The 13,928-nt window shown below is 38.1% G+C and overlaps 1 protein-coding gene across 1 annotated transcript; it reads left to right on the forward strand.

Moving 5' to 3' along the window:
* Nucleotides 1-1,137: 1,137 nt before the first annotated feature.
* RPS7 (ribosomal protein S7) lies at nt 1,138-11,243 on the forward strand. The gene is made up of 7 exons (XM_069064775.1): nt 1,138-1,274; nt 1,636-1,718; nt 2,495-2,566; nt 5,406-5,549; nt 6,631-6,695; nt 10,189-10,339; nt 11,130-11,243. The coding sequence occupies exons 2-7, from the start codon at nt 1,644-1,646 to the stop codon at nt 11,205-11,207; spliced, it is 585 nt and encodes a 194-aa protein (XP_068920876.1). The 5' UTR covers nt 1,138-1,274; nt 1,636-1,643; the 3' UTR covers nt 11,208-11,243.
* Nucleotides 11,244-13,928: the final 2,685 nt, after the last annotated feature.

Here is a 13,928-nt window from a genome sequence, read left to right on the forward strand (position 1 = left end):
TAAGTGCTATATGATTGTTAGCTATTATGATTATTTGTAAAGAACTTGCATAGTGCCTAGCACATAGTGGGCCCTTTAATAAATATTTGTTTCCTTCCTCCCCTTCTTAGAATCTCTAATTTCCTTCAACGCTCAGCTCAAGCATCACCTTCTACTTGAGGTGGTGACCTCAAGGGCCCTTCTTGGTCCTGCTTCTTCCCATGTGACCCTCTCCTCCCACCACTCCCAAGCTTCTTCCTCCCACCTTTCTATCAATTACCTTGTTTACTTAGAGCGGCCATCTGTTATAGCATGGAGTTACCATTCAAGCTTCAACCCTGCCTCTGACTCATTGGCTGCATTACCCGGGTCAGTTAAGCTCTGTGTTCTAGGTAACTCCTCAAGAGTTTAAGTTGCACATAAAGTGTCAACAGGCATTCCTAGAAGGGTTTCCTGTAACAGTGAAATAATAGGTCTCGTACCTATCCCTACAGTTTCTGTAAATTGTTTCCTTTCTAGTTTTCATATCCCCAGGGTTTAGCATGGTGCCTGGCACACAGTAAGCACTTAATACATGCTTGTTTACTAAATGGATTCAAATCCCCTATGTGGAAGTCACTGCCCTTCTTCGTAAACAGAAAATTTTAGATTCCATCTGAAGGTCTCTTTCTAGTCTAAGGTCCTATGATCTCTAGGTCTCACTTGCGAGTAACAATCTTACACTATTTTCCTCACAGGATTATGTTAAGTGATTTTTATGACCTTAAAGTCCTATACAAATGCGAGTTGCTATTATGGTTTTTTCCATTATCTTATCCAGTTAGCTGGGGGTCCAGAATCACCTGGCAGGTGCGGGAAGAGTGGCCTAAGGAAGCGGCAGAACCAGAGGTCCTGAGGCTGGAAGGAAAGACGAGGAAAAAAAAAAAGGGAGAACACAGAAAGAAATACGCAAAGAATGGAGGTTGCATGGGCTCCAACCCTTAGTGGGTGCCCTGGGGGCTCCAGCTCAAGGGGTCAGCATTTACAAGCACCAAGAGAAAAACCTTTCCGTCACACTAGTGTGGAGGCCAGAAGAATGACGCCTCGATAGATCTATTACTAAGTTAGCATTCCCCTCCCACCCTCACTACTTCCTGTGCCCATCTAGGCATCCTAGACAATTTCACTGGTTTTCTTCCGGTTTAATGCTCCAGTTCCCGTACGCCCCGCCCCTCGCCCCGGTCCTTCTTCCTGTAGCCGAGATTTGTGTTGCTCTCGCGAGAATTCTCCCTCTTCCTAGGCCGGCGCTCATCGAGGTGGGTGAGCTATCTTCTACTTCCCCAGGCCTAGGTCTTCTCTCCCGGCTCTTACTTACTTGAATACCGCTCCGAAGTCGGCGTTAAAGCGGCGGGGCCGTCAGCTGGGATGGGGATACAACGGATTGCCCTGTTCAGGGCTGCGGATGGCCTCGCCGGGAGACTTTGCAGGCTGGTGGCTGTCCCAGCGGAGGATGAAGGAGGGGGAGGGGTTGGGCGCTCGCGCTCTGAGGAGCTGCGCGCCGCCCGCCTGGTGTCCCGCGTGGCGGCGTGGTGGGGGAAGGGACCCGGGTCCGTTCCGACACCGGGAGGGAGAGGGCCGCGCTCACGTCTTAAAGGCGTTCTATGTTGTGCTTTACAGGCGGTGCCATGTTCAGCTCCAGCGCCAAGATCGTGAAGCCCAATGGCGAGAAGCCAGACGAGTTCGAGTCTGGTATTTCACAGGTGGGTTCATTTGGGATCCCTGACAGGTGACCCCCTCACCCCATAACTGAGGGTCCCTCTCCCCTTAGGGCATAGGATCATAGGCTATAGAGCTGGAGATTTAGTCCCAATCACAGAAAAAGAAACTCAGAAATAAGGGGTAAGCAGAGATCTGAACAGGCCCAGTGTTTTTCAATATCTGGAACCCTGTAATTAATAGTAAGCACTTAATTAGTACTTGGTTCGACTGAGGCTCAGATAAGGGGAAAAAGTTAGGATCATAAGATTTAGAATTAGAAGCTAATGTCAAGTCTGCAAGTATTTAAGTACTTCTATGTGCCAGTTCACTACACGGATTGCTGCACTTAGGGAGTCACAGAGAAAGTCCGTGCTTTCAAGGAATCCACAATTTAATGGTGGACACAAGGTATAAACAAAATATATAGAGGGTAGATTGGAGATAAGTTACAGAGGGACTTACTAGCTTTAAGGGGAAGTGGGTAAGACTTCTTGTAGAATATTTGATTTGAGCTGAAACTTGAAGGAAAGGCCTTTGCAGATACAAAGCTCCTTTTTTTGCAGGTAGGGGAAATAAGGCTTGTGTAGGGGAAGGAACTCTTACACAGGTAGTGGGTAACCTGGGTTGCTTGAGCCATCTAGTTCTATTTCCAAACCCAGCAGGTGGAGCTGGTTTCAGTGGGGAGGGAGAGGGAAAAGAAAACTCTGAAGGCTAATGACGACCCAAATTCTGCCTGTATTAAATAATAAGTATTCAATAATTTCCCATTTTTTTTCAGGCTCTATTGGAGTTGGAGATGAACTCTGACCTAAAGGCTCAATTAAGAGAGCTGAATATCACAGCAGCTAAGGTAAAAAAGAAACTTTAATTTTGGTCTTTGTTGTTTGGGGATGTATGGATGATGATGAATATATACTTATAAGTTTTCTCCAAGTAGTAACTGGAGCTCTTTTACTACTAATTTAATCACTTGCTAGGGTATAACTTAAAATTTTTGTCAGCATATTTCATGAGATAGAGCCATAGAGCTGTATCAGAAAGTAGGATGAAATATATCCACATTCTGGGAAATAGAGGGTTGGTGTTAAAAAGTCATACATGTTCTAGGCAAGAAAATGTAAAATTCATTTTAATTGTCCATTTTGGACTAGTGTAAATCTCATAACTTTTGTTTGGTTAGTTTTTCTAGGGCTTGTGGGGTTAGCTTATGTTGTTGTTACATGGAAGTGAATTCTACACTGGTTGGGTAGAATGGTAATAAGGAACTGGAAGAGAAGAGGGTTTGGGGGCCAATCAGAATGCAAACCCTGCCCTTTTCCAGTTTTTACCATCTTCCCAGTCACCCAGGCTGGAAAACCTAAGGGTCATCCTTGATTTCTCACCACTATATCCAATCTCTTGCCAAGGCATGTTGTTTGTACCTTTGTAACATCTTATATTACCTTTTTTTCCTCTTCACACTGCCACTACCCTGATGCAGATTCTCATCACCTTACCCTTTGATTACTGTAGTGTCCTGCTGGTTGGTCTCCCTGTCAAATTCTTTCCCCGGCCAAATCCACCCATATCACTGCCCTGCTCAGTAAACTCCAGTGGTTTCCAGTCATCTTCAGGATCAAACATAAAATCCTATTTGTTCAGAATCCTTTGTAACTTGACTCCTCCCCCCCCCCCTTTGCATTCTTCTTACACCTTACACCCCTTCCTACCAGATACTCTACAGTCCAGTGACAATAGCCTACTCACTATTCACCCAAATAAGGTAGTCATTTCCCAACTCCCAGGCATCTCCCATCCTTGGATTGCTCTTCCTCCTATCCTCTCTGGCCTCCCTACAGTTTTTACAAGAAGCCTTTCTTGATCCCTCAATTCTTGTTCCTTCCCTCTTGATTATTTCACATTTGTCCCGGACACAGTTGTTTGCATATGTTACTTCACTTGATCAGACTAAGGTAGTTGAGAACAGGGGTGTCTTTTGCCTTTCTTTATATCCCAGCTCAGTTCTTGGCACATCATAGGCACTTGCTAATAAATCTTTAGAAGTATTTTGGGAAGAGAAGATCCACAGTATATATATAGATTTAGTGTAGCTGTAACTGGTGGGATGTTACTTGCATGTCAAGTAATTGCTTACATAGTTGAGTGTTGGATTGATTCAAAGGTTTTTAGTTGGTTCTACCAGGCTTTGAAAATTTGTCACATGTTAGTGGCAGAGAAAAGGTAGTATGGAAATTTAAGAATGTTGTCATAAAAATGAATGTTAGTGTTAGAAATTAGTTTAGAAATTTTGTAGACCATGGGTTCTTAACAGGAGGCTATGAACTTGAGTATGGGATTGGGGGTGATGAGTACTATAAACAAAAAAGTGAAGTCTGTTCTAGGCTAGTCTGTTTTTTTTTTTTTTTTTAAGATAAAGTGACTAATCACTGTGAACTTAACTACTGTTTTTCGAAATACTAATTCTACAGTCAGTGTTGATGGATGGTAGACATAAACAAAAAGAAAATGGAATTGTGTCTATTGGTTATGGAGGGGACATGACTGTAAATAAAGAGTAATTAATCTATAACCAGAAGATGTTTTCTATTATGTTACAAGTCCGCTTAGGTACAACAAATAGAATATAATTAAAAATAAGAGCTTGGAAAAACTAGTAAATACAACATTAAAAACATAACATCTGAATAGCACTTTGTAACACTATTTTACATTTTATACTCTTTTCCTCATGACAACCCTTTTGGGTAAGTATTGTGGTTAGTACCCACATTTTACTGGTGTGTGGAAAAGGGGGGGGGGTCAGAATTCAAGTGACTTGCTCATCATCAAGTAGCTTAAATGGAGATCTGTCCTGACTCCGTGTCCAGCTCTCTACATCATGCCAATTCTTACAAAAAGTAAAAATAACGTCCCTTTTATAAAGTTAACTTTCATTCTACAAAGGATAAATGGGCAAAAACTGGTTGGAAAAAATTCAATTTTGTTCATAATCAGAGATGCATATTAACATAATTTTGAGATAAGTTCAATTTTTATTCAGTAAGATTATTTTTTAGGGACCATACCCTTAAAGTGTTATCAAGAACTGCTCTTCCCTTCCTCTATCCAATAATATCTCTTAAAAAATTGTCATAGCATTATTAGTTATTTTTTAAAATCTGGAAGCCACCTAATGTCCAATAAGGGAATGGCTAAATACATTGTGCATTGGTGTAAGGGAATGATATAGTACAGTTAATATAGACGGGTGGGATACATGAAGAAATATTGAAAGACACATGAAATAACGCAAGTGAAAATAATTGTGAGCCCTGGAACATTATATGCTGGCTGTCCATGTGTGAGTAAAAGGGAATTGACAAAATGGAAAAAGAATTCTTTTGGCAGACTTTAATAAGTGAAAAAAAAAGTTGCTTTTAGATGAAATTGATTTGTTTAAATGTAAATAGTTGCAATGGGATTTAGTTGGCTGTATTAATATTTAATACTTTATAAAGGGAATGCATTTTTTCCTCTTTAGTTCAGGTACTATAGTTTGACATTTAGGCAACTTAAGAGTAAGTTTTAATTTGGAAAGGTGGTAAATCTTGTATGGTAAGCAGTATTTTACTCCGCAGTGCTGGTTTTTTTAATCAAAGGAGGAGTGAGTTATTAAATTGGGTTGCATGACTGAATTTTTTTATTCCTAGGAAATTGAAGTTGGTGGTGGCAGAAAAGCTATCATCATTTTCGTTCCAGTTCCTCAGCTAAAATCTTTTCAGAAGATCCAAGTACGACTAGTTCGTGAATTGGAGAAAAAATTCAGTGGCAAACATGTGGTCTTTATTGCTCAGGTAAATACTGTCATGTCAGATCTTTAAGACTTTTCTAGGGAGGTTGATTTTGAGGGATAATGATTTTTAAATGGGGCCATTTAAGCATGTGGTAGAAGTCATTCTGGATTAGGGATATGTAGGGGAAAGTCATTTTGCACATTTGACTTTATCTCTGAAATCTAAAGTATCTCAGAATTTTTCAAAAGAGCTTAAGAAACAAATGGCATTGATTAAAAGTTGCTTTTATTAGAAAAGTTAGAGGAAAAAGTCAAAAGATGAAGATATTATAGACTTATTTATTCTTTAAAAAGCGCTGATTGATCCCTGTGGATGGTGAAGAATATTATTTTGGTTGGATCCTGGTTTTCTTAACAGGTCTCCCATAAGTATTGTTGGGGGTAGTAATGAGTCAGCATTGAGACTAGGTTTAAGGGATTATAAAAAGCTATTTTTGAAAAGAGACAAGACCCAGCAGTGTTGGTCTAAATCCCAGATGAAAATAAAATTGAAAGAGGTTAAGTGAAAGGATCCTATTTTGTAAGGAACACGGCTAGGTATTCCAAGAATACCAAAAAAAAACAAAACCCCAGACTATTAGGGCCCTTGCCCTCGAAAAAAATCACATGCAAATATGAAGTAACTGAAGAAAACATTTTTAATTTGCCATATTTTTGGAACGTTATCTTAGAATTTTAATTGTTGTGGGTCAAGTAGAGTCTTGAAGAAGTAAGTTTATTAGACTTGTGATTTGGAGGGGGGTGGAGAAGCATTTTTTTGTGATTTGAAAATTTTTCATAGTTCTTGGAATTTACTTGGACTTTTTTTTACCAGCTATTTTCTGGTGGTGTTTTTAAGTGCAAGAGTTCTATCCCCTGAAACTGCAAACCAAAGATACTAAGATGGAGTTGCTCTGCATTTATCTGGGATTTTCAAAAATTCATATTTTACAATATGAGTATCTGCCCTTTGAAACTCATTTATGCAAATATGGTGCATGTGTGATAAAAAAAAATTTAGGGATGATGATGATAAACTTTTTGCTGATATTCACAGTAGATTTTATTTTTTGAATAATGAAGCACCATAATCTTTGTTACAGAGGAGAATTCTTCCTAAGCCAACAAGAAAAAGCCGTACAAAAAATAAGCAAAAGCGTCCCAGGAGGTGAGTATACCCTGTTGGCTCATTAGGAAAGGATGTTCAGGATATTTTACCCAGGACCATTTTAAGTAATATATTTCATTTATATATATTAATTTAAAAATAAATTTTAAAAAACCTATACCATTCAAAACAAATGTATTTTTAAAATTTTGGCTTTGTTTTGAAAATGTTATGGTAGTTTTCTTTTTAATTAGTGATGTAAGAAACCTAAAATATCAGTGCTGTTTGGTATTAACTGGTTCCTTTGAATGGTATTTGGTAGGTAGTAATTGGATCAATCACCAAACACTTAAGTACGTACTTCCTACTGTTGTGGTAGGCTCTGAGGATGGAAAGACAAATATATATAGAACAGTCCATTCCCTCAGGATACTTATTTTTTACCAGGGGAACCCAATATGTAAACATAAATTACCAAAAAAAAAAAAATACAGAGTAAATTGCTAGATAATTTGGCCAGAAGAGAAGCAGCTAAGATGAGGAAGTGTCATATAAGTGGTGGTGCTTAGATAAGTTTTGAAGGAAGCTTGCGTTTCTGAGGAGTAATCCTATTGCCTTTCATTATCTTTGTATAATTTTGTTTTTAATGTACAAAGTCAAGATGCTGGGAGATGGGATTTGTACAAGAAACAGTACAATTTGGCTAGAACAAAGTGAAGGAGGGGAGTACTGTGTATGTATTAAGCCTGGGAAGGAAAATAGGAGTTTGTCTTATTCCAAAAGCAATAGGGAGCCACTGAAGTTTTTAAAGCACTAGAGTAATGTGGTCAGAACTGTGTATGTAGGGAATATCTCTTGGACAGTGGAGCATATTTTGGGGGAGGGGAAGCACTTGAGGTATGTAGGTCAACTAGGAGAAGGTTGCTGTAATTGTTTAGGTATAAGAAATAGTAGATAAGAATGGTCATGTCATTAAAGGGAATGGATATGACAGATAGTGAGGTAGGATTGATGAAACTTTAGAAACTGATTGGATATATGAAGTAAGGACTCAGAAGTGACTGAATTTGTGGAACTGGCTGATTGGCAAGATGGTGGTATCACTGACAGAAATAGGGCAAATGAGTTCTGCTTTAAATGTGTTAAATTTTAAGATGCTTACTAGACATTTGGAAATGTCTTGGGCAGTTGTCTAAAGGATGGAGACTACAATGTGTGGGTTTATACAGAAGGTGGGGTATGTGTATATAAAGAGAGAGCTCTATTAAAAAATGTAATTTGCCTAAAGTTTATCATTGAACCCAGTTCATTGTAGTGCAGATTAAGGTATTAAAAAGATTGATTCTGATGATGATCTGTAACATAGGTTGGACTTTAATAATTTTTTAAAGCAATTGGGGTTAAGTAACTTGCTCAAGGTTACCCGGCCAGTTATTTCTGGGTGTGGTACTAAGTATCAGAGCCTGGATTTGATCCCAGGTCATCCCAACTCTGGGGCCGTTGCTCTTACTCACTGCGCTACCTGGCCGCCCAGTGTTTTTACACCTTTTTACAAAAACTTCTCACTAGTCTTCTAGCCCTTAAAGGTTTTGTATTAGGCAGTGAATGTAGGTTGGGACTTTATGGAACACTGAGAAACAGGCTGAGGAGATGGGACTTAAATTGAAAGTAGTGGGCAACTATTGGAAGTATTTAAGCTAGTATTAAGCTATATGCTTTAGGAAGAGTAGAGGAAGAAAGCAAAATGGAAAGGAGATACTAGAAGAATAAGACCATAATATTTGGACTGTGGGGCACTAAAAGTCTGAATTATGTTGATGGTCAAAGAGAGGACATGATTTTGGTGACTGTTAAGTGGGAATGAGTGGGAGGAATAAATGTGGCAAAGATATTTGGAGACAAGTGGATATCATAATAGGTCTAGGAACCTTTTTAAGTGCATATGCCTAGGATCATAGATTTAAAACTGGAAGGTATCTTTTGAAATCATCTAGGCCAACTGCCTTCATTGTAATCTGCGAGGAAACTAAGACCCAGAGGGGTTTTTGTGACTTGTCCAAAATCACACAGCTAGCACTCAAACCAGTGTCCTTTGACTCTTCATCCAGTGTTCTCTCCACTACACAATTCAGCATGACCATTATTAGACGCTCACTTAGTGGTGCCTCCTTTCTTTTTCACATTTCTAAATTGCTACTGTTTGTCTGAGAGTTTTGTATACAGGAGGATCGAATGATTTACTTGCTATGATATTTGAGGGACAGGAATCCAGTAGCAGTGTACAGAATCCCTATGGTTAAAATACATGTGCTGTCAGTTGTCATTTGGGTATCAGTTTTAGGAAATAAAAGGGAGGCAGTGTAGAACTCTGAAGAAGATTGGGTTTGAGATCAGAACTTGGGTTCATATCCTGCCCCCCATCCATGTGACTCTTAGGCAAGTCATTTAACTTTTATGGGTCTCAGTTTTTATGTAAAATAAGGTTTTTGGATTAATTCGCCTGTTTATAGTTCTAAATATATGATCCTAAGTTAAATAGTATAAAGGTTTGACTTTTGGGGATATGGCCAAGTGAATGGAGTAGTAGGCCTAATTTGCATCCTGTTTATTGATTTGAATTATCCGGTGTAAAGAGTGCTATTTCAGATAGTTGTCAAAAAAACAAACAAACAACCTCAAACCCATTAGATACTGGTGTTAGTTTCTTTCCTCTTCCATACCCTATCTGCTGTTGGAGGGAAGTGAAAATTTGGTTGTATTCTTTGGAAACCTGGAAAAATCATCACTATTTCTACACTGTCTTAGATGGAATACAGTTTTATTGTTTATTGGTATGGCATGATTTTCGTCAGTTAAGTTTTATAATCTATAGTTTTCTGTTTAAATGTCAGTGGGTTTTGTAAGACTGTTCTGAAAAAGTTAACGGAGTATGAAATACTTGAACATGCCAAAGAAATTTTATAGGGTATTAAATGGGAAAGCCTCATATTCACTAGCATGCATGATGATTCTATAAAACATATGGAGGAAACTGTCTTTATCAAATGTACTTTATACAATTAAATCTTATGGACTTATGGGTAAAGGTATTTTTCATACAGTTTAACTGCCTTGAATAAGACTTAAAATCACATTATGACAAAAGGAGATGTAAAATACATGCTTGGTGCAAAAATAATATACCTTTGTTATAATTTATGAAGATAGTATGTTGTAATGATTTAATTTGACTAATTAAAAACTTGAGCCTGACTTGTTGGGGTTTTATAGTATACAAAAGTTAGAGTGGTCTGTCTTTGGTTCTATGCGTAAAAGTGTTTCCAGTTTGGTTTGCTATAGCTTATGTTTCACTGGTACAACCAAGTATATAGTGTACCTGCACCTTAATATTACTCTCTCTACAGTAAAATTATTTTCCTGCTATTTATTGCTCTATTGAAAAAACTGTTGTTCATCATTTAACCATTTATTTATAGCTTATAAAACAGCGTATAGATGTCAGTTCACTAAAAGGCATGAGTTCAATTGATTTTTTAACTATATTGTCTTTTAGCCGTACTCTGACTGCTGTGCATGATGCAATCCTTGAAGACCTTGTCTTTCCAAGTGAAATTGTTGGCAAGAGAATCCGTGTGAAATTAGATGGCAGCAGACTCATAAAGGTCCATTTGGATAAAGCACAGCAGAACAATGTGGAGCACAAGGTAATGTAGAACAATTAATATTCTTGATATTCATCTTTTAAGATAGCCTCATGTGTCCTTGGGCATGAAATTTTTATACTGTAAGCCAAACTCCAAACTGTTTCAGCTTACCTCGAATTGACCATTTGGTTGGGTTTTATATATATATATTTTTTTTTAATCGCCTTATTTTATGGTCGAACTTTTTCTTGACATGGGTGGTAGGTTACTCTTTGAAAGGGAGCACTTCAAGGAAGAGACCATTTTCATCGAGGTGATTAATTTGAAACTGAAGCCTTGTGCCCTCTATTTGTCACTGACATGTATTTTAAGGACATGGTTTTTAAGATGAAATTTTGATTGTCTGAAAGTAAAGGTCAGTGTTTTCTGAAATTTTTTTATGTACAGTGTTAAATTCCTAAGCAGCGAAAACCACATTCATTGTGTGCTGGTAGATGTCATCAGTGAGTACCTTGTCCAGTTTGACAGGTGAAAAGAATTAGGTGAATGTGTTTTTTTAAATTTAAGCTGCATATTACATGTGAGGCTTTTTGAAATTCTCCAGTTTCAGCACCCGCAGAGTTGACTGCATGGTTATGTCCATGTGTTATAGGAGCCTATATAGTTTATAATGGGGTAATAGGATATTTCATGGCAAGTTTGCCTTCAGTTGTTATATTCTTCAGGGAATTATTCTCTTATCTTCCTCTAACTCACATACAACTCATTTTTCTAAAATCATTCTTTGTTAAACTGTTAAAACATGGAATGAAAGTGTTATGTTGTTGTGTTTTTTTTTTTTCCCCTACAGGTAGAAACATTTTCTGGCGTTTATAAGAAGCTGACAGGCAAAGATGTTAATTTTGAATTCCCAGAGTTCCAGCTGTAAATGCAGAAATGATTAAATAAAGTCCATTGTTCATAACCTTGTCTCAATTCACAATTGTTTCTCCAAAATTACACAAGCAGCAGCACAGTTATCTATATTAATAAACTAACATAGGTCATGAGACTGCATTCTAATTACAGAACGTAGTAATGATTGAAATTAAGTGTGATTTTCTACATGAGAATTTTAAGCAGAAAGGTGATCTCAGGTCAAGTACCTTGAAGTACTTGTGTAGGAAAATTGGCAGTGTTTCTCAAAGCATTGGTATCTTTATTGGCATCAGGAGAATACAAATTAAGGATTCCAGGGGCACTTGAAGCTAAGTTGTGTGTTTATGTAGTCTGCATTATGTTAAATGAGGGACATGTAATTTGAAGTATGTCTTAGGATCTAGTGTCATTTATTATCTTCTGATTAAAAGGCCTACTAAGCAAACCATTTAGTTTTAGAACATTTATAGTTAAAATCTGTACAATTTTGGATACAGATCTCTCACTAGGAATCATCCTTATAGGGAAAGGGAATGGGTTTTAGAAAAAAGTACATCCTGAAACATAAGTGATCTTTTGAAGAAACTGGAGATGGTCATGGTTTAAAATTTTTATTATAATTTATCACTAAGAGATTTTGTTTTTATACCACCTTCCCTAGAGGAGAGAGGGAAGTTTGTTTCATCAGTAGTACTCTGAACCGGGCTTTTGGTTGCCTTTAAGCCAATTCTGATGTCTTGGTGTTTTCAGCTCTATTGTCATTGAGGGAAAGGCAGTCTCAGTGCCTGTGTAATGGTGGGCAAGTAACTCCTGAACTTAAGTTTACTTTAAACTGAAAGGGTTGAGACTAGATGACCTTGAACAAGTCACTTCTACATTGAAAAACCTGGGAATCTATGGTTTTGTGTATTGCTCTTGAGAAAGCATTCTTAACTCTTAAATCTGTTCATAACATGGTTCTCTGAATTATCTAATTTTTCTTTTGTATCGTAATACTTCGTTACATTTGGTATATTCTGTCCCTCTTGAATTTTTAGGTGTTCTATAAATTACCAGAAGTAAATTGAAGTAGAGCTTAATTTTTATTAACCATCTTGATTTTTAGGGAAGTCAAAGGGTGGGTGGCAATTCCTGTCTTTAAGGAACTCAGTTAAATCTAGGGGTGTTTGTTTTCATGTATGTATATGTGTGTGGGTATACATACACAATATGCCATGAAAATGTAAAGGAAATGACATTTTAAAATCTATTTGTATAAACTAGAAGTTCACAGAATCCTGTAGAGCTGTAAGTGTCAAGATGGGAGAGTGTAAACCTAATATAATGTTCTGTAGTGAGGGCTAGGATCTGCTCCTAGGTACTGTAACTCAATCAATCATCCGCTGAATTGTTTGGCCTGATAACGTTTTTAGCTGAATTTTGGTCACTTTTTAAAGGGGAAATTGGTGAGGTATCAAAGTAGAAATTTTTTTTATTGATTACCTATGGTCCAGGTAACTACAATACAGCTAAATTTTGTAAGCCTATCACCAAGTTCCCTGAATTACCATGATTACCCTCCATACATTTTATTGAGCAAGTTGAGATAGGCTCAATTTTTAAGTTTTTTGATACCTTATTTTTATGTCACTTCTAAATCAGCCAGTTGGAGGTGCCGGTTTGAGTGTGTGCTCCCCCCCCCCCCCCCACACACACACAGTGAATTAATTAGACCTCTGTCCCAGAAAAGCTTTTGCAAAGGTAAAAACTTTTAAGTGCTTTACATGGTGTTGTGGAAAGAATATGGGACTTGGGGGGCTGTAAGGGAGAAAATGAGCTCAAGATGAAAGCCCTTTTAAAAAGAGGATTCAATATGAAATCTTTATACTAGGTACTGTACTAAGTGCTGGCTTTGCAAATGCAAGAGAACAAAAGGGTCTCTTTTCAAGAAGCTTATATACTTAATTGGGGGATGACTACACAAGGGGAGAGCTAACGAGGGAGCGTGGTGGTTGGTTCATCCTTGTTCTCAGAGTACCAAAATGACATCACTGTGCTGTCAGTTTCAATATGTCCTGGCTGATCAGACCAATATGAGCCCTGAATGCTCAACCACATAGTCCATTGAGAACATTTGGGGTGGATACTCTCAATTTGCACATCCTGCTTTCCCTTTGAGTTTCAATTCTGCTTTGCTCATAGAGCACAGCACTTGTCTCTGACGTGGACATGCCATCTGGGTGGTCCTGTGCCAGTCTCCCACGTCATACAAACAATCCCAAAGTTCTTAAGAGACCTTGAGAGTGTCCTTGTATTGCTTCTTCTGACCACCATGTCAGAACACTTTTCCTTGTATGAGTTCTCCATAAAACGGTCTTTTGGGAAGTCCATTTTGCATTAGAACAACATGGCCATCTTGTGTTGTGGCTCTGAAGCAGAGTTTGAATGCCTGGCAGTTTAATTCAAGTAAGGACCTCGATGTGTAGAACCTCATCCTGCCAAGATAGTCTTCAGAATCTTCCTAAGACAATTCAAATGAAAGCAGTTTCCTGGCATGGGGCTGTTAGATTGTCCAGGTTTCACAGGTATATAACAATGAGGTCAGCACCACGGCTCTGTAGACCTTTCAGTTTGGTAGTCAGTCTAATACCTCCTCTCTCCCATATTTTCCTTTGGAGCCTCCCAGACACTGAGCTAGCTCTGGAAATGCTTCAACCTCATTATCAGTGTGTACATCCCTGGAAAGTGCACT

This window comes from Petaurus breviceps, unplaced genomic scaffold (genome assembly GCF_028583685.1).
Source record: "Petaurus breviceps papuanus isolate PSGF00001 unplaced genomic scaffold, PetGlider_PUasm1.0 90644, whole genome shotgun sequence".
NCBI lineage: Eukaryota > Metazoa > Chordata > Mammalia > Diprotodontia > Petauridae > Petaurus > Petaurus breviceps.

Bases quoted from the DNA above. Each gene is read 5' to 3' on its own strand.
- RPS7 (XM_069064775.1), top strand. From the start codon at position 1,644: ATGTTCAGCTCCAGCGCCAAGATCGTGAAGCCCAATGGCGAGAAGCCA. The intron at 2,567-5,405 runs GTAAAAAAGAAA...TTTTATTCCTAG, and splicing joins TGAATATCACAGCAGCTAAG to GAAATTGAAGTTGGTGGTGG. The intron at 5,550-6,630 runs GTAAATACTGTC...TCTTTGTTACAG, and splicing joins ATGTGGTCTTTATTGCTCAG to AGGAGAATTCTTCCTAAGCC.